Below are 27489 nucleotides of genomic sequence, written 5' to 3' on the forward strand. Positions count from 1 at the left end.
AGGAATCTCCCGAATTGCTACCTAACGGCAAGTTAAAAAAAAAAAAAAAAAAAAAAAAATTACCAAGTTAAAAAAATAAGTTTTTTTTTTTTTTTGATAAAAGTTTTATAGGCATGAAAATAAAAAGCATTTATATCTAGCAAACCAGCAAATTAGACTTCAAAACAAGTCTACACATCTTTGTTACAAGTTTTTATTTATTTATGTATTTATTTTTTACACTGTATATGTGAAAAGCTGGCTGTCTTAACTTAGTGTAAAATCTTAGCTAAAAATCCAGGGAATTGAGTTCAACTTAATGGTTTGTAAAAAGTTTGACAAATAAAACAATTTTCAGCTGAATTGGTAAAATTGTTGTTTTGCCCCTTTGCTTTTTATTGCTCATTTGGAGCCATTTATGAATGCCTGCTGAGTCTTCACTTTCACATCACTTTTGTCAAGGCCCCAGATTACCAGAAGATGACTATTTGAAGAACTTCTAAGATCTCAAAGGAGGAGTTTAGTTTATTACATCCACTTCAGTTTTCAGAAAAAACTTTTTTGTGATGTTTTTGGTTTTTTACATTGCTGTAATTTATGTTGAAGCTTTACCTAAATGTAGAACTGCAACAGAAAATAAAAGCTTAAGGCTACACAATATCAGATCTCTAGACAGTAGTAGTTTTGTTTTGTTTTAATAATTGTTGTGCAGTAAATGTATGTTGGCTAAAACCTTTCAGGTGCCATGTGCAAATTACCCCTGCAGCAAAGAAATGATGCACACATAAGAAACTAATGCTTCAGTTCAAACACAAGGTCAAAAAAAGTTCAGCATCTAAAGAGTACATGGCACATAGTGCTCTTTCCACCTCTGAAATCCCAGACAGGTGGAGCACCTTAACAAGTATGACAGTGATACAGCTAAACACCTGACAGTTTTGGTGCCATAGCTATACCCATAGGGATTTAAGTCATTTACAAGAAAACAAAGACATACTTTTCCTGCAGTCTGCACTGTTGGAGAGTTGCATTTCTGTAACTAGTTTAATTCAGCACTGTAATTTCCCATGCACTGTCTAGTTTTTGACCCTGGCATGTTGTTAATAATTCAGAACCTCTTAGGCTTGGTGTTAAGCTTTTAGAAATATTGTGGCCAAGGGTAATTATATGCTTAATGAAACAGTTTAACAAACTTGGTAAATCTGAGCAAGGTTTGATTATAAAATACCAGCTTCTGCTGGCTAACAAGATCTTACAAGCTCAGGTCAGGGCTTACTGTTGTGTGTTTTCTTTTTAGAGTGCATTAGAGTTTTTGAGCCAAAAATTATAAGCATGTCAAGGATTTCTCACTAAATAAATAAATATGTGATTGATCAGTGATAAGTTGGATAACTACTATGGAGGTCTAATGCAGTCCAAAGCTGTGGCGTTAATAAAAGGATGTTCCTTGGAAGTTGCAGACTAAGCTCTGATTGAGGAGTACTCTGATGCAGTGCAAACCCAGTTGTACCAAAATCAGGTGTGCCCCAGTTGAGGTTATAACAAAGTATTTCACTGCCCTCCTCTTTGTTCATAAATTTGCATGTGTTTAGATCTGAACACTTTGGTGCAATGACAGATTATGTTTGGAGACAGACAAAGGTTTGTGTTTTCCTTGTCTATGCATCCAAAACAGAAGCTGCATTAATGTGAAGTAGCACTCCATTGTAATTCACACATTATTGTGTGTATGCGTGTGTTCTAGATGATGATGTAAGCCTTGTGACTTAAAAGCTGGCCAGTGACGGGGCAATCATACATAATCTGGAAGCGTTCTGAGAAACTACTGTATTATGCACATAAGACTCTTTATTGTAGCTACTTATAGCTACTGTTGCACATACTTTTTTGAAAATGAGGTCCATGCATTTGTAGTTGAAATTGCCATTTGCTCTTTTGATACTATAGGGGAAAAATAAGCAATCAGACGGTGCGCTTTTATTTTGTAGGAACCAAACTAGGACAGAAATTGTCATAGATTTTTAGTTTCTTTATGAGTGTTTGGCTAAAAGTCCAAGCCATGTCCAGCTGACCCCTGTTTCCTTGCTAGTAGGGACTGTGTGTGGACATCCGCAGGCTCAACCGTGGCCAGGAGCCATACTGTGTCCCCAAGGTTAGCTCTGTGGAACATTCTGGGCTCAGGTCCCAGAGAATAGTGACATGTCAGCAGGCCATTCAAATGAACAGGCTGAGAGTAGCAGTATGTTAGCAGTGCTGGGAGGGGGAGTGGGAGGGCACAGGGTGCTAAAACTGGTGCTGTGTTAAACATTGCAGGGGTAGACCAGGGAGGATGGCTCCATGAAAGGTGTGGTGTCCCTGGATAGCCTCTGTGGAGTTTTTTTTTTTTTTCCCCCTAATATTCATTTGGACCAAATCGAGGTATACAAGCAGAGTTGCTTTTCCAGGATCAGCGCCCTTCATTCCCAACATAGTTATTTCATAGCTTCAAAACAATATAACTAGAGGCTTAGTGAGACACACTGGTGCTATGAGTTACAATCTGCACCTGTTCACAGTGCATTGTGTTCAGCATTTCACCTGCCAATGTTGACTAGTTAGCAATGCCCACAAAGTGAGGCTAAGACAGATGCCACTCGTTTTGAAGTTGTGATTGGAAACCAGTTCTGGATAGATTACATTTAATATCAAGTCAAAAAGCATAAAAGATATGCAAAATAATTGCAGTGCGTCTTAACACTAGTGTTATATTTTCCACATACAGGCGTATGTGTGTGGTGGTGGTGGGGTGTTCTGTGACATTAGAGTGAACATGGGTGTAACAATGAGGCTTAATATTCACTCCAGTTTGCTGTGACAGTGACACTATACTACAATGCACCAACTATGCGTGCATCCTGTAGGCAGACTCCAAGTGGACTTGAAAAAGACATAGGAACAGCTACCAGCCGTGTCACATGCACAACCATAAGCAAATATAATGGGCCATCTCTTTGACAAAAATTATGGCAGTTCAGCCCAATAGCTGTTTGCTCAAAAACACAAATGGCAACTTAATGAGTGAACTAACAGAAAAAGTCAGTAGGATTGATCAGGCGACCAGGGATTCCTTACACGGTAAACATCGGAAGTATTGCCGGTTGAAACTTTGTACAACTTACAGGAGTAGAGTAGTACAGGAGTGGATTGGGTTTTGAAAGAGTGGCTGTGGTTAAGGGAAGGGATGGGAAATGAATGGGTGTGACAAAAGGTATTTAACACACTACTATTTTAGATCATCAGAATAATTTCTTAGAAGCCGGCATGCCAAACTAAGCTGTTGAGCAATAATTATGATTCAGCTTTGCAACAGACTTGGTGATGTTTTAGCAGATGTGTTACCCCCATGTGTGGCAGAACAAGTTAGAAACACATGCCAGAAGAGTCAGCAAAACCAGCTGAAGCCTCCAAAGTTCTGGCAGCAGAGTTTGGGAACAATTTGCACAGCTTGTCCAGATTTCCTACAAAATTCCTCTTCCAAATTCTGAATTGTTTCCATTAAAATGTGACCCCCCCCCCCCCCCCCCCTTTTTTTTTTTTTTTGAGGAGGCAGTCCCAACGTGTTGCAGTGTTGCTTGGAATGGTGTACAATGTATGACATCTGGATTACAGTGGAGGGTTTGCACTCAGTTACATTCTTTAATCTCAATTTCTTAATAGTTCTTTCAAGTTTTTTTTCTTTATCTGTAAATAAGTTTAGGGGAATGCTATAAGATCCATTAACTAATTTAACAGTTGTAGCATTTGTCTAAACCTGATCCAAAGCCCAGAATTTCCTGGATGGAACTATTACACAGGTGTAATGTGTTGTAATTGGACAGGCAGTAATTTAGGATTGGTGTAAAAATCTTCAGACATGTGGCATTTTACAAGATATAGCTCTGATATTACAAATTAGAGCCATATAAGCCAAGGCTGCACATAAAAGTTCTTCATAGCTACAGTAACATTAGACTGTGGTGATTTTTGAAATCTTGAGCTGATTATTTTGGCCTTCTGGTCATTTAAAACTAGATCTGATAGATAGAGCTCCATGGTCATGCAGCAGAGGCTTGTCAAAGATGCCATAAAACACATCTATCAACTATTTACCTCTCAGCATGATAAAAATTCACAAAATGAACATTGTGCAGTATTAAAGTCTTCTTTAAATTAGTGACAAAAACCATAAAATCATCAGGAAATATTTTACGGAGCTCATACATGACAGGAGAAGTCATTTTCCCAATGTTTTATATAATGATTTCTTTAGGCAGCCTTATTCTGGCCATTAGAAATGATGCATTTCTAGGTAGTTCTGCATTGGCTCCTGTGCTATAAATGTGGACCATAATATTGATTAAGACCTTAAATAAAATAAGTTTAAATGAAAGCACACAGAGGATAGCAACTCACTTGTTATTGTATGCAAGTGCCATATCTGTGGGTCAGGCTCAGGCAAGAATACAAAGCATGTTGTGTCTTTAATAGGCTTGTCCTGCCTTGAACTTTTTAGTACTCTCACTTGATCACATTTAATCCACTAAAGCAGTATCAGGAAAAGCCAAAGTGGTGGTTTAATGTTTAACAGTTCATACAATACCTACAATTATTCCTATCATCACTGGTAATTGTGAGACAAATGCCCTAAAACATCTTCATGTGGTGTCACCATCACTGTTACAGGTTAAATTTGGTTGAATCGCACTGGTTGGCTTGACGATTTTCTGTCTGCTTTGTGTTAGCATCAGCACCAGATTTTCTCAGAGTTCTTATGTATTTTTCATCCCCTAAGTCTTTTACTTAGGGGATGGAAACAGTCACTTTGCTATTTTACTCTTTTGAAAATGGTAACACTGAAACAAAACTTGATAAGAATGACAAAGAAACAAATCAAATTAAATAAACTGATACCATAGACTAATCCTCATGAGGAAACAGCCAATTTCCCTTGAAAGCAAATTGGAAACCCTGTTCTGTGCTGCTTTTCCTGTGTTTACAGAATTATTGTTGCTTGTGGGAGGTCATTATATTGTCAGTTTTAATTTCTGATATTAAATAGGTCATCTTACTTTTTTTTTTCTCTGTTACAAAATGTGAAATCTGTGTAGTCTGTTTTGGTTTATTTTTGGTGTTTGTGCTTTACTGCTTTCCGTAACATTGATTAGAACATATTGGACCAGTAACCATCAACATAAAAACAAATCCATATTTGTGGAATGTAAGATATAGCATGCCTTTGTTCTCTTCTGTATTGTTTACTTGAGCCATAAGGTGACCACATGATTGAAGTCAGCTTTTTTTTTCAGTTATTGCTCTTCCTCATTTATACCCGTGACTGCTTCTGCTTCTCCAGCACTAAGCTGATTTTTCTTTCCTGTCCCTTTACATTGGTGTAAACTGCTAGCTACTGGAACAGCATGTCAGCCAAGTTACAGGTGGCAAAACTGTCGTTTCTCTGTGTCCAGCAAATGCAGATCTGTTTCTCATCCCTGTTCTTTGGTCAGAGCTTAAAGCAAAGTGTCTGGTATTCTTTCCAATAGTTGAAGACAAAGGGGGGACCATGCTTAATTTAAAAAAAAAAAAAAAAAAAAAAATTGGTGGTGGCGGCATTACTTTATCACCATTTCTGAATTGATTTTGTTGCACTTGGCAAATTAGCTACCTTTTTATAAACGTTACCTAATGCCAGTGGTAATAGTTTGTAATCTTGCATTTTTCCTCAGTGAACAATGTAAAGATTGCCTGATGTTAACTAATGTTTTTTTGTTTTGTTTTTTGTTTTTTTTCACAGGTCCTGTCATCATGGCCATTGATAAGATTTAATGGAAACCAAGGGGTAAGAACATATTCTGTCTCCCAGTCTAACACACAGCTTTGAAATGAGGAAAATATACATATAGTATTCATAGAGTTGAACTTGTTGAATCACCATGGTTAGTTGGCACCAACAATTTCAAAATTGAAATTCTTGGCAAGAAATAAACTTAGATTCATTTTGATAAACACACCAGCAACTTTGTTGTGTACACCTGTTCAACTATTTAATACTTAATGGCCACATGGCAGCAACTCAATACATTTAGACACATAGACATGTTGAAACAACCTACTGAATTTCAGAATGTGGATGAAAGGTGGTTTAAGTGACTGAATATGGTTGTTGGTATAAGGCGGGCTGGTCCGAGTGTTTCAGAAACTTCTGACATAACCGCCTCTCAAAAGGAAAGAAAATGTCCAGTGAACTGCAGGAAAAAATACCTTGTTGATGGTAGAGGAGAACGGCCAGACTGCTTTGGGGTGATAGGAAGGGAACAGTAATTCAAATAACCACACATTACAACCTAGGTATGCAGAAAAGCATCTCCGAACCCACAACACGTCAAAGCTTGAAGCAGATGGGCTATAGGAGCAGAAGACCACACCTGGTGCCGCTCTTTTCAGTAAAGAACCTGAAACTGAGGTTACAGGTCACACAAGGTCACCAGAAATTGGAGAATATAAGATTGGAAAAATGTGCAGCACCTGTGTGACACTGTCATGTCAATATGGATCAAAGTTTAGAGTTGAGGCAATTCTGAAGGTGAAAGGGACTCCCAATTTGTGACTAGCAGGGTGTACTTAACAAAATGGCAGGTTCAAATTTTCAAGGGGATGATGCACACACCCCCACTAGTGTCAACAACCAGCTTGCTCTTCCTTTGCTTGACACTTTGATGTCATGTCTTAATGTGTCTGCCTTAGAAAGTATCAAAAAGCTGCTGGCATAGCTGTCCCAAATTTAATGATGTATTTTTTGCCATTGTGTCATGTGCTGCGTAAAGCATTCCTTGACTTTAATGCATTATTGTCACAGCGCTTCAGGCAAATGTTGCAACCTCTCATGCAGATTTGTTTTGTGTTGCTTTTCCTTCCCTATATTCAGATGTAGTACAGAAAGATAAAGGATTATGTTTCATGTGTATTCTTTGTCAGCACAGTCATGTTTTTCTCCATAGTGGGAACCTTAGCTAATAATGATATTTGATCATAATGCTTTTTTGGGGGGGTATTTATTTTTGTCCTAACTGGAAAATGCTCAAATTCAACTACTTGTTGTGCAAGCAGTACAATAGGAACTGCCTCGTTGTCTGTCTTTATGCAAGAAGGGTTATGAGCAGTTAAAGTGAGCAGAACACATTGAAGCTCCAGATTTTTGTATTGCTAATATTCACACCTGCAACATAGGTATAGTCATTACAATCTGTAGTGAATGGAAAAAGTACACTTTATGTAGAAACTAAAAAATATGAATTAAATTTAACTGACACCCCCCCCCCCCCCCCCCCCCCCCTCAAAAGAAAAAAAAAATCCTAGAATTTAAGCAGCTCTGCCTCTTTTCCTGCAGAAAGTACCTACTCATTTATGATATAAAGCCAGTGCTCCCCGTGTCAGCAATTAACTGTCCAACAATGATGAATACCCTTACAAAGATTCTCTGCCCAAGGGTTTAATATGATATTGGCCCACCCTTTGCAGCTATAACAGCTTCTTCTTCCATTAAAGATAAAATGCACGCATGACATGTGTCAGCCTGCCCTGTCTGACACGCATACACTGTCTATTTGCTCTTCTTTGGCAAACTTTGACATTCAGTGGCTTGGTTCACTTTGTATTTTGCTATGTCCAGACATTGTATTGGCAGTACATCTGTGTCCAAAACGTTGGACCTATTATGTCAACGTGGTCACAATACCTACAAAAGCAGAAATTTATAGCTTCTTTATACATAATGATGCTTCATATATCTGTCTTAATCTTGCCCTCCTACACATTTGCTCTCATCGGCACTGCCTCGTCTGCACCCCAGGCTGTTGTCTTATGTAAAGGCTTTGACACTAGGTTATCTTCAGTCATTGAATGTGATATAAAAAGCTCTAGCATAGACTGGCACCATATTGAGAAATGTGGTTGAAATGCGTCTTACTGTTTCTGTTCTAACCCTAAGCAGCTTCCTCATTAAGCCTTCCATATCACCAGGTCTCAGCAGTGATACTAAATGTTTTTACTTTAATATGAAAAATGGCTACAATAACAAAAAAATCATAATTGAATTACAGAATGCATATTAATATCAATAGAAATGGATCGCAATAGATTGGTGGCTGGTATAGTTTAGAACTTGTCAGTAGTATCCGTTAAAGAGCACACTGAAAACAAAATTAAACAAAAAAAACATTCTTAGCACATCATCTGCTGTTATGGCTCCCTACAGAGCAGTTTAATAGACACAGAGCATGTTAAACATACACAATATTCCCAATAATATTTGCTCATCTGCCTTCACACACATATGAACTTAAGTGACATCCCATTTTTAATCCATAGAGTTGAATATGATGTTGGGCCACCCTTTGCAGCTATAACAGCTTCAGTTTTTCTGAGAAAGGTTTCCACAGAGTTTAGCAGTGCGTTTATGGGAATTTTTCACCATTTATCCAGAAACACATTTGTGAAGTCAGACCCTGATGCTGGCCTGGCTCACAGTCCTGCATTCTAATTCATCCCAAAGGTGACCATGGAAACCCATTCCATGAAGCTTTCTATGCACTGTTCTTGAGCTAATCTAAAGGCCACATGAAGTTTGGGGGTCTGAAGCAATTGACTGCAGAAATTTGGTGACTGCACCTCTGCATCCACTGGCCTCGCTGTTATTTTACATGGCCTACCACTTCATGGCTGAGTTGTCATTCCCAATCACTTCCACTTAGTGGTATTGTAACATACATTTGACTGTGGAATATTTAGTAGCGAGGAAATTTCACGGCTGGACGTGTTGCACCGGTGGCATCCTATCACAGTACCACTGGAATTCACTAAGCTCCTGAGAGCGACCAATTTTTTATTTATTTATTTTTTCCACAAATGTAGAAGCAGTCTGCATACCTGGGTGTTTGGCTTTTATACACCATTTGGCCATGTAAATGATTGGAACACCTGAATTCAATCATTTAAATGGGCAAGTGAATACTTTTGGCAATATAGTGTATTTTTAAGGCTAGAAGTGTTGATGCGCGTGCCCTCTGCGTGCACACAAACAGATCAGAAACTACCAGATCTCAGTCAGATCTCACCATTCATTGTTTATGTATGTTGTCACAACCTGGTCATGACAGATAAGGCTGGACACGCCATTTGAATTTATTTATTAAACTTAAACAATTGAAATAGAGATGCACAAGGTGGGGAAATCAGTAGGCTCAGTTGTGTAGGGTGTGCATGTGTGTGTGAAGATGTTCATAAGTGTTTTTCCATCTTTTTATTTTTTTATTATTTTTTTTTTTTTTGCATTTTGGCCAGAGCAGCTTTTATGGGCAGTGGAGAGAGACAGGAAATGGGGGGGAAAGATATAGAGGAAGACACACAGGCAAATTGGCGACAGGCCGGGACTCGAACCCGCGCCGCCCACACCACAACGCAGCATATGTATGTGGTCGAGGGCTTCACCACTAACCCACCTAGGTGTCCAAGATGTTTATAAGTGTTACAAGGACAGTAAATAACACAAACTAAAGGGAAAACAAATGTGACACAGGGCATGTTGGCAAACAGGCTGGGGCACAGCACCAAGAAGAAAGTGCCTGCCCCACATTCATAGTCTGGGAACACGGGGCCCAGGTGTTCCTGGCAAAATCCTGACAAATCCTCCATGGAGCCAGATTTTCTTTTATTTACTCACATTTATTTTATGTGTACCAGTATGTCTGCTGCAGAACGATGAGTTTCTCTACAATATACAGGCAGATTATTCAATATAACTCTTAACTGCAGTTTTATAAGAATATTTCATTCTAGTAGCCATTACCTGAATTGAAGTAACCTCCTCTTTAATATGCAATATGAAAATATTGAACACACAACATATGGTCACATGTTCCAAAGAAAGATCTGATGTTTTATTGCCTGATCATTTCAGGCTTGTTTGAAGTAACGCATTTATGATGCAGCGGGCTCACTCGAGGGAAAAAAATCTGTTGGTGTTAAGATGAGAATGCAAGTCAGAAGTGTGAAAATGGCTAAATTACAGAACAGATGGCCTGGCTGTCAAGAGATCCAATATCCATTCACTCAGATTCATTCATCTGGTAAAGCTTTAACTAAGTTCTGACAAAGTTTGCACACATACCTTTTAGAAGGGGGGGATCCAAAAGCCTAGAAACGAAATGGAAGGTATTTTTTCCAGACAGGTTTCATATTTTAAATGGCCAAAAAACACAAGCGCTGGCAACATAAAACATGGAAAACTGTGATTTGGATGATGAGACTTGTAACCACTCTTGAATTCAGATTTTCCCTCATTTTATTCTGGTTGCAGCAGCTTTTAAATATTCTGTACTAAAGTACAGTTTTGGTATTGTGGCACACACATTTCCTTTCTTTATTAATGCTTGAGAAGAAGTTGCATACATTGTACCAAGGTTTTTCCTGCATTTCGTGTACAGAAATTAGAAAATGCACAACCTGTCCAATAGTGCTTAGTGCATAGTCACCCCCACCCATCACCCTTCACCCTTCCACAGGCCCTATTTAAAGCCAGGAAAAAGCCTGTGTCACCAAGACATAACAACAACATGCAGTTAAATCTGAATACACTTAATTTTCTGGGCAAACCTACTGAATTCTTATCCTTTAAAAAAGTGTATCCCTGCAGGTTATACTTCTGCTACCTGTGCATAAAGTCTCGTAGCAGATACAGTAACTGCACCATGCATAGTGTCATCACAATCATCTCCAGCTCCTCCCATGAGAGCACATGTACTAATACCATCCTTGTTTGTGTTATGGTTGCCAAGATCCAAGAAAAATTATGAGTAGGTTACACTTTGTTGCATACATAGATGGATAACTCTGCCACCTCGCACTTGACACTTTTGTCAATCAGTAGTGTGCACATGCATCAGCGCAGCAGTAGGATTGGCTCTGTTTCTCACTTTGATTTGCTGTCCTTGATTTGTTCTTTACTGGGGCAGGGCCAGGATAACTGCCTTCTCTGGGTTTGCAGAATTCTCCCCAAGATTTCCATTCAGGGCTTGTTGATTACTGTATCTCCTTTGTTTGCCTCCTAAATGGAACATGCAGGGCCAAGTGTTAGGTCCTTTTCTTCTTTGTTTTCCTCTTGCCTTGATGAGAGGTCTATACAAAGTTTGGGGGTTTGGGTCACTTTAAAAAAAACAAAACAAAAAAAAACAAAACTTTTTTTGTGTACTTATGTTTCCATAACTCTTTTTTTTTTTTTTTTTTTTTGGTATTGTGTTAAATCTCTTGAAGATAATAAATGGAAGGTTTTCACCATGCAAGTTAAACTTAACATGCTTGGGGGGGGGGGGGGTCCTTTTGAAGAAAACTAGTTAACAAAGAGACGTTTACTTTAGGTTTTAGTATCCACTGCTCTGTTGGTTCTGATGTCGGATGCAGCAGTTCAGAGAGAGTGCTCGGTGGTGTTCCCTGGCCAGGCTGGATCTGCAGTTACATTTGTTTTCCCAACTCCCACAAGTGTTAGTGTTAGTTCATAACTTATTAAATGCATTATTAATATTTTGGCTCTACTTAAAATTCATATGTTAATTGCAAAAGAAGAAAAATCACCTGTATCCAGTCCTAATGAAGCATGCTTTTTATGCACATATAACTTTGCAATTAAATCATTTGTCACCACCTACTCAATGTACAAAGAGACTTTAGTAATTCAGATGCACAGTAAACACAAACTAGAGAAAAATCCCCACTCACTACCAGCAAAGAAGAGAATGTCATGTTTGATGAAAAATGTCTTTAGAAGCTGTGCTCTTTCATGGATGAGTAAGTTAATGTATCCACATAGTGGTTTGCACACTTTGTTAAAGTGGAGCCTGAGCCATTTGGTGTGGAGGAGCCTCTTCTCACTCTTTCATCCTCTACAACGTGAGTCAGTGAGTCAACTGAGTCAACTGAGTCACTCCCCTGTGCCCTGCCTCTCACTCAGTTCCAGTGCCTCTTAATTATATCTGGATTCACACAGTCACCTACCTTCTCTATCTACTGCTTTTTCAAGTAAATCTGACAGGCTAACAGTGTTCAAATTTAATATTGTGCCAACTGTATATGTAGGTGTCTTTCAACACATGACATAGTGCAGCTTGTATCACTGTTGATCTTCTTCCCACATACATTTCATGTTCTCAAACTGCCATAACAGGTTTCATATTCTTCCATGCATAAGCCTGGAGACAGCTTCTACCTTTAAAGCCAACACTGTCAAGCAAGAAATACTCAATAGAAAGGCCCTTATTGATTTTAGAGTAAGCCTCTTTTATCAGCATAGTGTGTATTTTTCCCAACTTATTTTCTTTCCTTTTTCTTCCCAATGTTTGCTGTAGACCAGAGTTTTATTGCAGGTACAAGTAACTATGTGAGTGATTGAGTCATGATGGGGCTGTGCCCAACTGTCTCTGCTGCCAGGAGTGGCAGCACTGGACAGTTGATCTCTAGCTTAGTTTTACTATAGCTTAAAGTATGAGTATTTATTTATTTTATGCTTGTTAAACAAGAGACAAGGTTGGCGTTTATTTAAAAAATAGAGCATCAGCATATAGTATTGAGGCATCTGATAACCTGAGCTTGGTCAGTTTGTTATTAGGGTTCAGTCTGTCCTCTATGATGTGATTAAAGTTGTTTTCCTCTAGGTTGTTTTTTTTGTTTGTGCATCTTATTTTTCCTCCTTTCTAAAAACAGCATGTTTTCTCCACCTCCTGCCATGACAGTTGTGTACTCACCAGCATACTTGTAGTAATTCAGACACTTAAAAGCAGAACTGCACTATAAATTTATTTTATTTTTTTTTTTTTTGATCATCCGTTTCTCATTTTTGTTTATGGAGCACAAGTTTTACAGGTATGCAAATAAAGTTGTTTGCATTTATTTAAATTCGGCACCCTGCAGCCTTCGCACATGTTGAGGTCTTTGGTAAAATATAGTTTAGCTGCCTGCAGTCTGCCTGCATGTGAGTTCCAGCACTGATTAAGACGGTGAGTCACAGGCTTGAGCCTCTGGTCTAGGTTGGGTCACCAGCAATAACCTGCTCACCAATCAAGAGGACCTATGCTAGGGATCCAAAACCATCTAATTAGTAACTGCAGCTATCTTTCGTCACACTGGCTCAGTGAGATGCACAGTCTCTGGCTGTGACACCACTTGAATTCAGTCAGCCTGAAAACACAACCCTCTGCCTTTACTCACACTGTAAGGCTAAATGTAATAGAGCTGTTTCTTTCCACAACTTGTAGAATTGATTCGCTCTTGGATTCACAGTGTAATAAAATAATTTTGAGGTGAATCAGAAGTGTGTCAGAAAAGGTTTCAGTCACCCCGTGTTTTCTCCGCTCACTCTACGCATTGCCCTTTAAGGAGATTATTATCCTGCTTATTTGCACTGCATTAAAATGTCAACCACATTCACACATTGTGCACTATTATAGTAAAGCAATCTAGTTTAAAAGGAAAATGCAGCATATGAATCTTAGTTGTTACTTAAATTATTTCCTCCTTTTTAATCAAGTGTCCAGAAGCTTTGCTTATGAGAGGTTTAGTAGCTAGTTAACACCGGCTAATTCTACATTCTTCAGTCTTTTACAAGCAACAGAGATGCTTGTAAAACCCTCCTCCAGCACTATAGGTGCTGCAGTTGTAGATGTAAAAAAAAAAAATCAAGGTGATAAATTTAGATTAATTTTGTATTTAGTTTTTTTTAACTGTGTACTACACTGTCTGGAAAGTATGAAGTATATTAAAGATGTTAGTAATATGCATCACATATTTATGAATGCAAGATGAACAGGCCAGTTTCTGGTGAGGTTTATTTTTGTTTTCTTAATGACAGTTAAACATATATCGTGTGTGTGTGTCTGTCCATCCGTCCCTAATCCCATGTTGATTTTAATATATTTGCATTTTTTTGTTTTTTTGTCTTCAACAGAAAATTTCAATACCACGGTCAGAAAATTCAAGTGAACTCCAAACCTTCTCTTTCTACCTGTCGAATGTGGGCAGAGATAACCCCCAGGGCAGCTTTGACTGCATCCAGCAGTACATCACCAGGTGAAATCGAACACAAATTCACATTCAGCTTCTTTCTTTTTCTTAAATTTGTCATATGTAAAAATACAAAGGTATTTTCAGTCACTCCCTTATTTCCCAAGGGGTCAGCATAGCAGATGGATCTGTGTGTTTGATTTGGCACAGATTTTACTCCCTGATTTGATGCCCTTCCTGACACAACCCTTCCATTTATCTGGGCTTGGAGCTGGCACTAGGAAAACTATGTAAAAACACCAGTGACCTAAATGTTATGTCATATTCTGTCAATATATTGAAACTCTGTGTAAATCATCTGCAGTCTTTGGAGTTCAATTATCTGAGTGTTTCCAGGCAGACATCTGTTAAACATGGGACCTGAGGTGAATCACCAGGTCTCTCAGTTCACTGCTTTACAGGCAGTGTAGATGAACACAGATGGGGGGCTTTGGCTCCAGGAAGCAGTCACAAATTATAAAGTTTTAACTCTGAAGTTTTTGAGCTTTGAAACTGGTATATGGTCTGATCTGTGCTGCGAGCCAAGTGACATACACTGTTTAGTCACTCTCCCATTGCAGTTGCTTTTACAATATTTTTCTAGATTGAGTTATTAAACAAAACGTTCTTGCAAAATATACGCAAACTGTTCACCAAATTAAATGAGTGCCACCAGATGTCTGCATCGAAGAGGAAGGAAATGGAAGGACAGAATGAGGAACAAGAATCTTGTATTTCTCTTGACAAGATTCTGACCCCATTGTTCTGAAAGTATTTTTAAAAAGTGGGTCAGTTGGAGTTAATTCGAATCTCTGACTTGATCCTCATCAACCTCAAGTTGCAGTCTAAAGCCCAAATGACAGAGCTCAACTTCCATCGACTGTGCAGGCACCATCTCATTTTCTGCCAAATCCTCATCAAAGTGAATGGGAATCAAAGAGAACCGGAAAGTCGGTGAAAGAATAGGATTTGATGCAGCAGTGAGTCGTACTGTGGGAACCCACAGTTGGCTGGAAATTGAAAAAATAATAGTTGTGCCCTCGGGGGGTTTAATAGATCTCATGTGGGCAGGAATGCACAGTGAAGGGGTGGGGTATTGAAAATGGCTAAGTCTTTAATACTTAATGTTATAAATACATGGTTACTCCTGACAATAGGGACATCTTTTATGCTCTGTACTTTAAAGTAGCCCTCTTTGAAATATAACATAGTTGTCTTATTTCCTATCTCAAATAAGTGATTTTCTTTCAGTCTTTTCCTATTCAAACTTCTGTTTATTCTCTCCCTGTCTTCCTCTCTCACCATCTCCTCTTTGTTTTGGCAGTGAAGGGAGCATTCAGCTGGATTGTTTGGGTGGGATCCAGGACAAGATTACAGTATGTGCCACAGACGACTCCTACCAGAAGGCCAGAGAAAGCATGGCCCAGGTTGAGGAGGAGACTCGCAGTAGGAGTGCAATCGTCATTAAGCCTGGGGGACGATACGTAGGTGAGAAAACACAATACTGACACATGAATTCCAACTGTTAGTCTGTCATTGTCAGAGGCACCTATTTGCACAGAGTGGTAAGACTGCTAGTGTTCTGCTTTTGGTTCGTGTGAAGTGATATTTCTCTGCAAACACCCACACGTGGCCCATGCTCTGCTGGTGAATGGGGTCTCACTGGACCAGACGGGTTGTTTTAAGTTTCCTCACTGTGTATCTGATTGAATCTGTACAAGGCATTACCATAAAGTGACCTTTGTCTGAATGGCACAATACCATCATAACAGATTGAAACAAGCAATGATATGTTTCCCAAGCATGCAAAGGGTTACACACTAATCCATTTCTCCTTAATCCCATGATTGTAATTTAAACACACAGAAGGAGAAACACCCCCAGGCGTAACGCATCCACTTCCTGAATTTCTGTTTTGGTATCAGACCTGCACTACAAAAACACCCTGTGCTATAGTTGAAGTAGAAAGCCACAGTAGCTCTGCCTCATTGCCTGCAAAGAAAGAAATCCAGTGTAAGCCTGTTGACTGTGCAGGACTGAGTCAAAAACATTTAGTCCTTGTGTGCTGTGGAACCAAACAGGGTATTGGTCTCATCAGATGATATGAAAGCAAGGTGTCACAGGGAGATGGTGATAACTGTTGTTTTAACTGGAAGTTAAGTTCAAGTCTGTGTGGCAACATGAAAGATCATTTCATGATGCATCATTTGTGAGTCATCTACAAGTTCTCCCAGCCTTTAACAGTCACTGTGTTAAGATGTTGTGATGAAATTGCAGTTTTTTTTTTGTTGTTCTTAAGAAAATAAAGATACACTGGCTGCCAGCCAAAAAGTAATTTGATGAGTCATTTTCTAACAGTATTTTTATTTGATTAAATTATAGTATAGTTCACTAAGTGTCCATTATAATTAAAATTATCGTAAGACGAGCATTTCATTATACTTTCGAAATAGTACCAAACTACAGGCATTTTTCCTAAGGATTTACATTCTTTGAGTTGATGAGTTTTTTTTTTTTCCTTACCTTTGAATGACTCAAAAGTGCACACCAGACGGCCAGCAAAAATGTATCATTTAACAGTTTTTTTTACTTTGTAATTCTTCTTAGGTAAGAAAGTGCAGATCCGGAAACCAGCCCCTGGTCTCTCAGACATCGCCCCCTTACGGAGGACGTCTCGGCCTGTCATTATCTCTAGCAGTACGCTAAAGAAGGGCACAACTCAACATAGGCCGCTCCGAGAGCGCCTTATACACCTGCTGGCCCTCAAGCCTTACAAGAAGCCTGAGCTGATCCTGAGGTTGCAGAAGGATGGCCTCTCGCAGTTGGACAAAGACTCCCTGGATAGCTACCTGCAACAGGTTTCTCACACGCTTATTTTAGGGTTTTCCCTCTGTCACCCATGTAGATCTTCTGATGATAATTTAGTGGCAGTTAGGCTGACCTGAGACTTTGGCTTTTTTTTCCCTAGGTTGCAAATCTGAATGGAAGAGAGAACACTTTCACATTAAAGGACTTTTTGTATAAGGAAATTCAGAAGGACTGGCCAGGCTACACAGAAGGAGACCAGCAGCTTCTCAAGAGAATTCTGTTCAGGTATGTCAGATTGCAATTACAGTAAATATGTATATATTTACATTTTTAAAAGTTTTTTTTGTTTGTTTTTTTTAATTTTTTATTATAGTTTAGCAGCACAGTGGCATGGTGGTTAGCACTACTGCCTCATAGTAAGACTCCATCTTAGCCGGGGTCTTTCTGTGTGGAGTTTGCATGCTGTTCAAAGACATGCACTTAGTAGGGTTAAGTTAATTGGTGATTCTAAATTGCCCATAGGTGTGAATATGAGTGTGGATGGTTGTCTGTCGCTCTGTGTTGGCCCTGTACCTTGCCTCTTGCCCTATGGCAGCTGGTGTAGGCACCCCCACCCCCCCGCGACCCTGAAAAGGATAAGCAGAAGAAGATGGTTTTCTCTGTGATGATGTATGCAAGCAGCAATAATCGACACTATAGCAATGGATTTAGATAGATAGATAGATAGATTAGTAGACTTAAGTTACATGTCATGGTGTTGTGACTTAAAAATACTTCAAACTGAAAAGCACCTTGTTTTGTCTTTGTGGCAAGAATTAAGCCACAAAGTGATGGTTAATATATATATATGGATGTTTTTTTTTCTTTCCATCTGTAGTTTGAGATATGATCAGTGTATGTATAAGGCTATTTTGGATTGAAATTATTGGATTATTGTAAGTATTGGAATAGCAGGTGCCCTGAGGAAGATTTGTGTGTTCCACTGAATTTCCTCTTAGTGCTGTATTTGTTAACAGCATGAGCTGCTGGCCTTCATCCCGGTGGAAAAATCTGGTTTCTCATGGTCTGGGACACTGAGGAAAAGCAAGCGCCCGACTTGCTATATATAGACCAGCAAGATTCAGTGCTCGGTTTGTTTTTACGTAGTGGACTCCAGAATAGCTCCAATTATCCACAGTAAACTTAACTGTGGCACACACCTGAAGGGAGTCACCAATTTCTTTTTCGATTGTGTCAGCAATTTAAGGTTTAACAAAAGTTAGTTTTACAAAGGGGGGGTTGGATTGTTTATAGATTTTTCTCGTCAGTGTATTTTATGTTTGTGTGTGTGTGTGCTTGTATTTTGTTTGTGAAGATCCATACATGCTTGCTCCCCATTTGTGTCTCTCTTTACTGTACTTTGAGCTCTTTTTGAGAGTTTACCAGCTGACTAGCAAACAGCCTCCCACCTAAATACCACCTCCCCCTCCGTAGCTCCTCCAGAGTTTTGAGCCCAATGCAGTCAGTCACGCAGGAGTAGCACAGCAACATGAGTGGGGTGCACATGATGCAACAGTGTTCCAGCACATGCTGATCTGTGTGTGAAGTGGCACCTGTCCAAGGTTCAGCTGTATCAGTCAGCCTGCCGTCTCACTCCTGTCTGTCTTTGTCAACACCACAGACACACACAGACACGCGCCTTGATTTAACAAGGGTGGGGCACTGACAAGGCTTGGTGTACCAAACTGCCCCCTACTGATGATGTCCTCAGCTGTCACAACAGCATCTCAGCATGTGCAAAATGCTTTTTACATATCATACCCAAATGTAATGTTTGTTTTTTGTGACTTCTCGGTTTGCATTGCTAGAACTCTGAGGAAGCAGGCTAAAAACCAGCTTCATTAACCTGAAAGTTAACTTTAACTTTGAGGAGTTGAGCACTGTTTATCATTGCTTGCCATATATTGGCACTGCTTTTGTTTTTGTTGGTACTTAATGAGGCTTTGTTCATACCTGGCACTGTGATGGTTCTTGGGTGATGAGCTCAAACAGCAACATTCCTAAGGGCAGGTGTGACTGCTGCAGTTACTTAAGCTACTAGTGGAGACAGCCTAGATTAGAGTGTAAATGCTACACATTTGCCAATCCTTTGAATCACCGTTCTATTATTCTTGTGAATAAGGGAGCAGCCCAGAGTGGCTTCTTCATAATTGTACTGCAAACCGGCCCAGCAAGCGTCCATACCCAAGTGAGCAGCCGTACCATATTCCCTCTGTCTCACTTTCTCTTGGTCACTGTAGAGTGTCATGGCACTTTCTCACTCATCTTGAACTAGCTGCCCAAACTGTTGAGCTATTGAATAAACATACTGCAACGCCTGTAAGATTATAAAGCATGGGGGAATTGTGTATTAAATGTTAAAAATTTGCACAGCTTTTATTATTGAAGCTTTGCCTTGTCTGTGCATGATTAAATGCTGCACACTCAAGTACCACCTCCTTCACTCAGTTGTCATAGCTACCCACTCAGCTTCTCAAAGTGACTGTCCCTTGTCTTTGAAGACCTCATACATACAATTTGCTTGTCACTGAATAAATTGTAGCTGGATTGTTCTTAACAGTGCATTCTTGGAAAATTGGATTTTAAGCTTTAAGGATATAAATCATTTCAAATAAATTTTGAGTCATGATTGCTTCAGCCCTAAGAAGTGTTGTAGCCACGTGGCTTGTCAAATGCTTAAACTGATTTTATTTATTTTGGGGTAGTTAAAGCCCCGTTGCTGCCAGTGCAAATGCTTGCTTTAAATCAACAGGGTAGTTGGATAGATAAAGGAGTTTTTTTTCAATTTATGCATACTAGCAGTGCATTACATTTTCTTGGATCTGTCTTTGTCTGTGTGCATGAATTCTCTTAGGAAACAAGCCCAGAACAGCTCTGCACCTCCACCAGAGAGCCCACCGAAAGAGCTGGCCAACAGCTCTCCATCTCAAGTGAGCCTCCTCTTCCTTTAACCTGTCTGTCACTTCCACACATTTTCCTAAAACCTCATCTGCCATTTCACTTTTCTAGCAGTGCGTTACTAACTGTACATTTGAGTCTTTTCCTGTAATCTGACCAGGATAAAGGGCTCTCTTCATGTTATGTTAAGATGGAGGAAGCTATTTCTGAAAATATAAAAACAGGTCTGGGGGGGGGGGGGGGGGTTTCCTTACAAAAAATACAGAAATAAAATTCAGTCGAGTGTAAATACAAAGGATAATGCCTAAGCTTGCTTGAGCCTTTTGTACTTTTCCAGCAACCTTGTAGAAAGGGAGGAATAGAGGTAAGATTTTCACCTAATATGTGTACTGAACCATTTCTTTCCATTTCCACCAGTTTACCAAATACTGCAGCCTGACACCTGGGTTGTTGTAGTCTGGTGGTTTCTGGTATTTCCCAGGGAGGGTTTTTCTAAATTATCTGGCTGTCTGCAAAATTATTAATGTTTCCTCTCAGTATCCTCCTTTAGTGAATTTCCAAAGTGCCTTTACAGTAAATGTTTTCTTAAGTGGTTGCTGCTGGTCCGTATTACTCATTAAGGGATATTAGAAGCTCCTCAAGAATCTTTAAATAAATATACAAGTTTTCATGAATACTTAATACTTTGTTATTAAACAAAATATCCTCTGTAGTATACTATGTCTGCATGAAATTGCATTCTCCCGCCTCATTGCCTAAATAATTTTTTTTAAGATTTTCATACTGCCAGTCCTATTAGGTTTGTGTAGACTCCTAAATTTACCATTATTTACACTTCCATTAAGTAGAGGGAGGAGAAGCTGCTCTGTTTTATTAATAGCTCCTTCCACTCAGCTGTTCTTGCCTCAGACACCTACTGTTTGCCCCTTCCTTTCCACTCACTCCCTCTGTAAACACACACACACACACACACACACACACACACACACACACACACACACACACACACACACACACACACACACACACACAGGCCTCCGGGCTCCATTTTTAGCTGCATTGGTAAAAAGACAGAATTGCAGCAGGTAATACTGCATAAACCTGAGCGAGGTAGTGTATGAATCAGGGAGTGCTGCAGTACAATGTGACACTATATCCACAATAAGGCAGATAAAAATAGAACTAACTTGAACTTAAAATCTATCCCCCTCCATTATGGCTATCATAAAGAAGTCTTTTCATTCTAGCTGTCATCTGATGAGACTTTTGATCTCAAAAGAATAGAGGTGTCAAATGGTCTTTGTGTGGCAATGATTAGAAGAGCTTTGCTGGTTCAAACTGAGCTCCTCACTGGTTTTTGCTTTTGTTTTTCACCACCAAGTTGTCTTGTCAGGAGAGCCAGCGCAAAGTGATTGAGTCTGCCACTCCCAAAGTCTTCAGAGGCGACTAGGTCAAACAAGGCCTGTCTGTAATGTAATCTCTTCTATTGTGAAAAGGAAGCACAGTCATCATTCTCTGTGCTGCTAAGAGTGCAGTTGCTCTAATACTTTGTGGGCTTTCTTTTTCTATGTTGCTTTGTAGCGATATCTGCTCCTCCCGTATGCTCGTAGCTTAGACCATTTTGTTTGATCTCACATGGACCATAATTTCATATCAAACACTGTTTTAAGGTCTGATACTAAAATAGTTTGGTTGTTGTTGTTTTTGCCAGAAACGACCTGCTGCTGACTTCATTGACCCACTTGTCAACAAAAAGCCAAGGATATCACACCTCGCCAGCAAGACAGCAGCAGGGCCAGTTAATGGCAAGATCAGCTCTTCCAACGGGAGAGGAGAAGCAGGTGGAGCACAGTCAGGAGTGGCCGGGTCAGTGCCAGATGGCGGCATAACGTCAAGCTCCCAGCAGCTACCTGTGCTCGACATCCCCCGTCCTTTTGAAGCATTGTCGGACGTCAGCAATGACTCCAGCAACAATGGGCGTGACTGTGACTCTCAGGAAACGGCAGTGTCCGAGAGGCTCAGTCAACCACCTTCGCTCTCATCTATGTCAACAGTGGCCACTGCGCCCGCCATCCGAACGTCATCCCCTGGACACACGGTCCTGGAGGGGCCACGGGACAAGAGTTCTTCTTCCTTAAACAGCAAGTCAAAAAAGAAGTCAAAAAAGCATAAAGACAAGGAGAAGAGCAAAGATAAAGAGAGGGTGAAAGAAAAGGAGCAGGAAAATGAGAGGAAAAGCCGTGACACATGTGTGCCTGAGCCTGCCAGAGCCTGTGAGATGAGCCTAGGAAACCTCAAAAGCAACAGTATTCCACACAAAAGCACAGGTGAGAGCAACACTCTCACACACAGTTTTGCCACATTAGATATGGATTTCTGAATAAAGATACTGCTTGATATTTGGATGGACTCCAGTTAGTCATCACTGTGAGTAAGTGATGCATCATGTGATGAGTGTATTTCTTATTGAACAAACTGAGACCCCTGCTAGAGCCTGTGAGATGAGCCTAGGAAACCTCAAAAGCAACAGTATTCCACACAAAAGCACAGGTGAGAGCAACACTCTCACACACAGTTTTGCCACATTAGATATGGATTTCTGAATAAAGATACTGCTTGATATTTGGATGGACTCCAGTTAGTCATCACTGTGAGTAAGTGATGCATCATGTGATGAGTGTATTTCTTATTGAACAAACTGAGACCCCTGCTGTTCGAGTTTATGTCTTCAGTCGGCTTAAATACACACCTGTGAATTTCACTGGTAGATAAATGATTATATTCAAATGCAAATAACCAATTACACTGAATGCTCTTTGTGCTCTTACCTCTCCATTTGCATCAGAGCATGTTTTTATGAAGAGACCCTGCACAGATGACACATTTGGATTAATTATGCTTTCTAAATGTGACCTTGTTTCAGATCTTAATGGAATGTGCAACACTACCAGTATTCCTTCGTCTTCACCTGAAGTGGCAGACTACTTATTGTGAGTATTTAGCAAGTACAAGTCTCACATTCTACAGCTGTGCTGCTGACAAACTCATCACACTAAATCGGATTTGGTGACATACGAGGCAGGCCTGCGCTGAGAGTCAGAGATGGGATGAGGTAGCTTATTGTCCCAGTCGAGCAATTAGACTTGGACTCTACAATGTTAGACCCATCAACACTCAGGTGGAGAGACATGACAAAAAAATACCACAGGGAATGAAGTGAAGGACACAGGTGTATGCCGGTGTTCTGAAACCTCTGATTACGTTTTGTCTTTTTGCCATCCAGGTCCACAGTTCCAGCTGTGCCTGAGACACGACTGCTTCACTGCTGCAATTTGCAGCAAAAATTATACTCTTCCTCACAGTCACACGAAGACAGACATGACACACGTTTTGGGTTACAGTTTAAGTTACACTTTTTGAAAACATTATTATGGTCATTATGAGAGAAGGGCTCAAGTTGTAGTCTTTGGCTCATAAGCCAAGGTTGGATGAGGGGAATTGCTGAGCAGGTGCAGTTGTTTCTGTTTTGCCTCAGTTTTTGTCCAGTTTGTCAGGATTTTAAGAACCAATGTGTTGTATGTATACTGTGACCCTTTTCCTTAAAAATCTCTGAAGTTATATCTTTCTGTATTCCTATCCCTAGGAAATATACAGTGATCAGCTCTCCGGAGCAGCGTCAAAGGTATAAAAATGATTTCAACGCAGAGTACAGTGAGTACCGGGGACTGCATGCTCGAATAGAGGGCATCACCCGGCAGTTCACTGTGCTTGATAATGAGCTTAAACAGCTCCAACAAGGCACAGACAAGTACAAGGTAGATACCTCAAAAGAGATGTAAAAGAATATTTTAGAAGGCACCAGTGAGCTATTATTAAGACAACAAGTTTAAGTCATTGTTTAAGTCATTCATCTTTACATTTTTCTTTGTTCTCTTAACAGACAGTTCATAATCAAATACTTCAAGAGTATCATAAAATAAAAAAGGTAAGTTTTGGCTCTTTAACTGATAGTGATGACAAAGTATCTGAGCAGATTATCAGATTATGACGCTGTTTTCTTATCCCTTGCAGACTAATCCAAACTACAGCCAAGAGAAAAACCGCTGTGAATATCTACACAACAAACTGGCACACATAAAGAAACTTATTGCGGAGTACGATCAACAGCAACTTTAAAAGTAGTTATTAGACATTGCTTCCCTGTTATTTCTGGAAACCAAGCAGATAAAGGAAAACTCCAGATTCCGCTTGCACGAATTTAAAAAAAAAAAAAAAAAAAAAAAAAATGCCATGAAGGGAGTATTCCTCTTATTGGAGCCAAAGGCTCTAGTGGGACACACAATCTGTTTTGCTCTCTAATTTTTTTTTTTTTCTCCTCTTTTGAAGATGAGGTTATGCCTGGTTTGCATCCAGAAAAATTGGTTCTGTGCGGGTTTGTTTTTTTGTTTTGTTTTGTTTTGTTTTTCAACAGCCCACCCTGCTTATAGTTCAGAGATGGGAAAGTGTCAAACATGGAAACTTTTCCACATTCTTGGGATATTTCCAAATTCTTTTTCTTGCTTTGGAAACAGGAGGGAAGGAGACACTGAGATGAAGACTGCAGATTCTATGCCAAATGCAATTAATTTGTTTTTGAGTTAAGAAAAATTAAACGAATGATTTTTTTTTCCCCCCCCGCTTACTAAAACGAATGGTTGAGATATTGAACCTATTTCTTTTAATTTATTTTTTGACATTAAAATGGGGGATGAGCCTGTTTTACACTCCTCAGTATCAGTGCTTAAAAGCTGTCTCTTATGTTTTGTTCTCACATTTTGAATGTCTGCCAGTATTTTATTCAGAAGCTGCCTTGCCCATCGAATTGTCAGTCTTGTGGGATAATTTTGTTTATCTCTCAAAGGGGTGCAGATATTACTGTTGATTTAAATCAAAACCAGTGCACACAATCAGACACAGGTTTGTGTGCTTTTCTTTTCTAAAATCATATGCACACGTCTTAAAGGAGGGGACATGGCTTTGCAGTCCTTCGAGAGCTGTGGATTTTCTTTGAATGGTCTCCTCACTGCCCTGACGAGCTACAGTGCTTGTTAATCAGTTACAGCAGTGGTCCTAAGTTATGGTTCAGCATATTGTATTAGTGAAAACTATACTTGGCTCTTGATTGTCTTTCCAGTTTATTATGGCTTTTGTAGCAACAAAATGTTTCAATGTCAGTGTTACTCTTCATCACACTATGGAAGATCCTCTAATTGTAAGATGAAGCAGACAGGATGCAGATCTGCAGCCTTTTTCTTTTCATCTCCAGAATGTTTGGAAATTTAGGTTCATATCTTCTCACTTGCACCATTATCACTTTCAGTTATGTCCAGATCATGTTTACAGTATCTGTGAAAATCAAATTTTTTTTTTTTTCTTTTTCATTTTGTTTTTGTCTGCTAATCTTCCTGCATGCTAGTCCATTTGAGACGACTGTTAAGATGAAGCCATTTTTGTTCATCTTCCGAGTGGAGCCTGGTGGACCCCTAGCTCAGAGAAGGACCAGTTTTTGCCTTTTTTGAAATGTGATGTCATGTATTTACAGGGAGCGACCCAAAAATCTGTTTCCTGGGTCAGCTCTCCTCTCTGAGAAGGATCAAGTCAAGATGGATCCACTCAAGACGACTGAGAAATGCTGTCAGAATTTCACCTGATGAGCAATGTCAGCAAATGCATTTCTTATATAGATCTTTTTATGTGAATATGACAAATCAGCACTTTTTCTTCTAATCTTGCTGTTACCTGGGGTTTTTTGTCCAAATGACACTTTTCTCTTTGTCCAGCAGAGTGCATGCTTTGTGAATGAGTTACAATGAACAGTCTTTGTATCTTTACTTGAAGAAGAAAAAAAAAAAAACTGCCCAAGGATATCAAATCCAAGCTAAGGCCTAGTCCAACTGTATTATCCTGTAATCAAGTAGACATGACTGACCAGCATGTATACCAAAGTGCTTACCGAGTGGGATGACACAAAATGCTCTACCAAATGTTGGCAAAGGATCATGTCACTGAATTCCCCACTTCCTGTTATCATTTATTTTGTTTCTGATTTACCATCCAGTCAAAGGTTTTCTTGTCAGATGTCAGAGGAGGCACCTGTGCTTCAGGCTGGACTTGCTCAAGTGTAATGTCAGGTTACTCACTCCTAATGCAAACACTACATTAAGTTCAGCGCTTAGTTACATGTTGCAGCAATGCCGCTAGGTTCTGACCGAGGCTGGTTCTGGGACCTGATGATGTCCCGGTGTGAGAGGTGAAGTTGGTGAAGAGGAATGTTTTGTGACCAGTATCAACACTCAGCATTGCCCAAAGACTTTCCGCCATCCTTACTGTATCTTGTTTTCCACAAAAAATTTAGATATGATTACTGTATTACATCTCTATTACGGTCAAAATCCATTGTGAATGAGTTTATCAGTGAAAGATATTTTGATCCAATGGAGAGCAAACTGTTCAGCAATGATACGCCAGCACAGGAGTACCATTGTATGAGTTGATTGTGCCAAAATGATCTGTTGTATAGGGTTTTGTTTTATTTTCTCTTTTTCTTTTCCCTTCAGTATATACATGCTGCTGTATAAGCAAAGAGGGCTTTGGAGAATAGTCATGAAATGTTGGCGCTAAAACCCAAAGCACGCTTTTTGAAAACCATAAGGGACTGGGACTGAAATTGATCTTTGTTTCAATAATAAAATTCTTTAAAATCTTTATTTGTGAAATTCTGAATACATTGTTGCTGTCCATTATTATAGTGGTACTAAATTTCCTTTTGTAATGTATTTTTCAGATGTAGTGTGAGTAATGAAGTAGTTTGGCATGAATATTAATTTGTACAGATGGTATCAAAGTTGTTTCTGAATGGATAGTGGCATACTATAGAAATCTTTTCTTTTTTTAGAGTCTCAAAACAGGTTTGTGAAAGTCCAAATTACTAAAACACCATTTCTAATGAAGGAAATTCTCATTAATAAAACTTTTTTTTTTTTTTTTTTTTACAATTACTGAATTGACAGATTTGTAATACCGCAGCTGTCCTTTGGATGTCAGCAGCCTCACAGTTTCCAAAGCTTTCACACAGTCCTGGCGTGCCTCATTTTTGTCCATGAAGGCAACAGACTAAATAGAAATATTTAGATCCATGCGGTATCCCGGACTGCATTGTTTCTCTTCATCTGTAAACTGTTACGTGTGCTCAGTGACACCCTCAGGGACTGGTTGGTTGCAAGGGGAAGTAATGAAAGCATTCACATTTTATTCGGCATTTGTGTAGTCTATACCCGTATTTGTTCTGTCTAATTGGCATCCTCTTATAATTTGTGAATGTGTGTTTACTGACACTAAAATGTGGATCTAAAAAAGACCTTGGCATGGCAGCGTGAGCAGAAGATGCTCCAGCCAGGCACCGGAGGACAGGGCTCGCTGTAATCTGACACACTGTGAAAGATCCCAGAAATCTACATAGCGACTGCGTTCCAGTTGGCTGGGCTGAGCTGTGCCTGAGCCTCGCTATGCTGGCTCTCATCCCAAAGCTGGCCTCAGCGCTGCTGAGGGAGCTGGAGGGGGCCTGGTCAGAGAGTTCACTGTGGCATGCTGCCATTTCCCCCTCTCCTCAACATACAGCAGCATATA

At 39.6% G+C, this 27489-nt stretch overlaps 1 protein-coding gene across 1 annotated transcript in view; it reads left to right on the forward strand.

Annotated features, from left to right (window-relative positions):
* ell (elongation factor RNA polymerase II) overlaps positions 1 to 26570 on the forward strand; it is a 35800-nt gene extending 9230 nt beyond the window's left edge. Inside the window, exons 2-12 of the mRNA XM_030727782.1 lie at positions 5789 to 5833; positions 13985 to 14106; positions 15404 to 15567; positions 16687 to 16937; positions 17048 to 17172; positions 19781 to 19856; positions 21536 to 22151; positions 22748 to 22814; positions 23468 to 23639; positions 23765 to 23809; positions 23896 to 26570. Of these exons, the coding sequence (XP_030583642.1) occupies positions 5789 to 5833; positions 13985 to 14106; positions 15404 to 15567; positions 16687 to 16937; positions 17048 to 17172; positions 19781 to 19856; positions 21536 to 22151; positions 22748 to 22814; positions 23468 to 23639; positions 23765 to 23809; positions 23896 to 24000 (1788 nt within the window). The 3' untranslated portion in view covers positions 24001 to 26570. The remainder of the gene's footprint in view (positions 1 to 5788; positions 5834 to 13984; positions 14107 to 15403; positions 15568 to 16686; positions 16938 to 17047; positions 17173 to 19780; positions 19857 to 21535; positions 22152 to 22747; positions 22815 to 23467; positions 23640 to 23764; positions 23810 to 23895) is intronic.
* Positions 26571 to 27489: the final 919 nt, after the last annotated feature.

This window comes from Archocentrus centrarchus, chromosome 4 (assembly GCF_007364275.1).
Source record: "Archocentrus centrarchus isolate MPI-CPG fArcCen1 chromosome 4, fArcCen1, whole genome shotgun sequence".
Classification (NCBI taxonomy): Eukaryota; Metazoa; Chordata; class Actinopteri; order Cichliformes; family Cichlidae; genus Archocentrus; species Archocentrus centrarchus.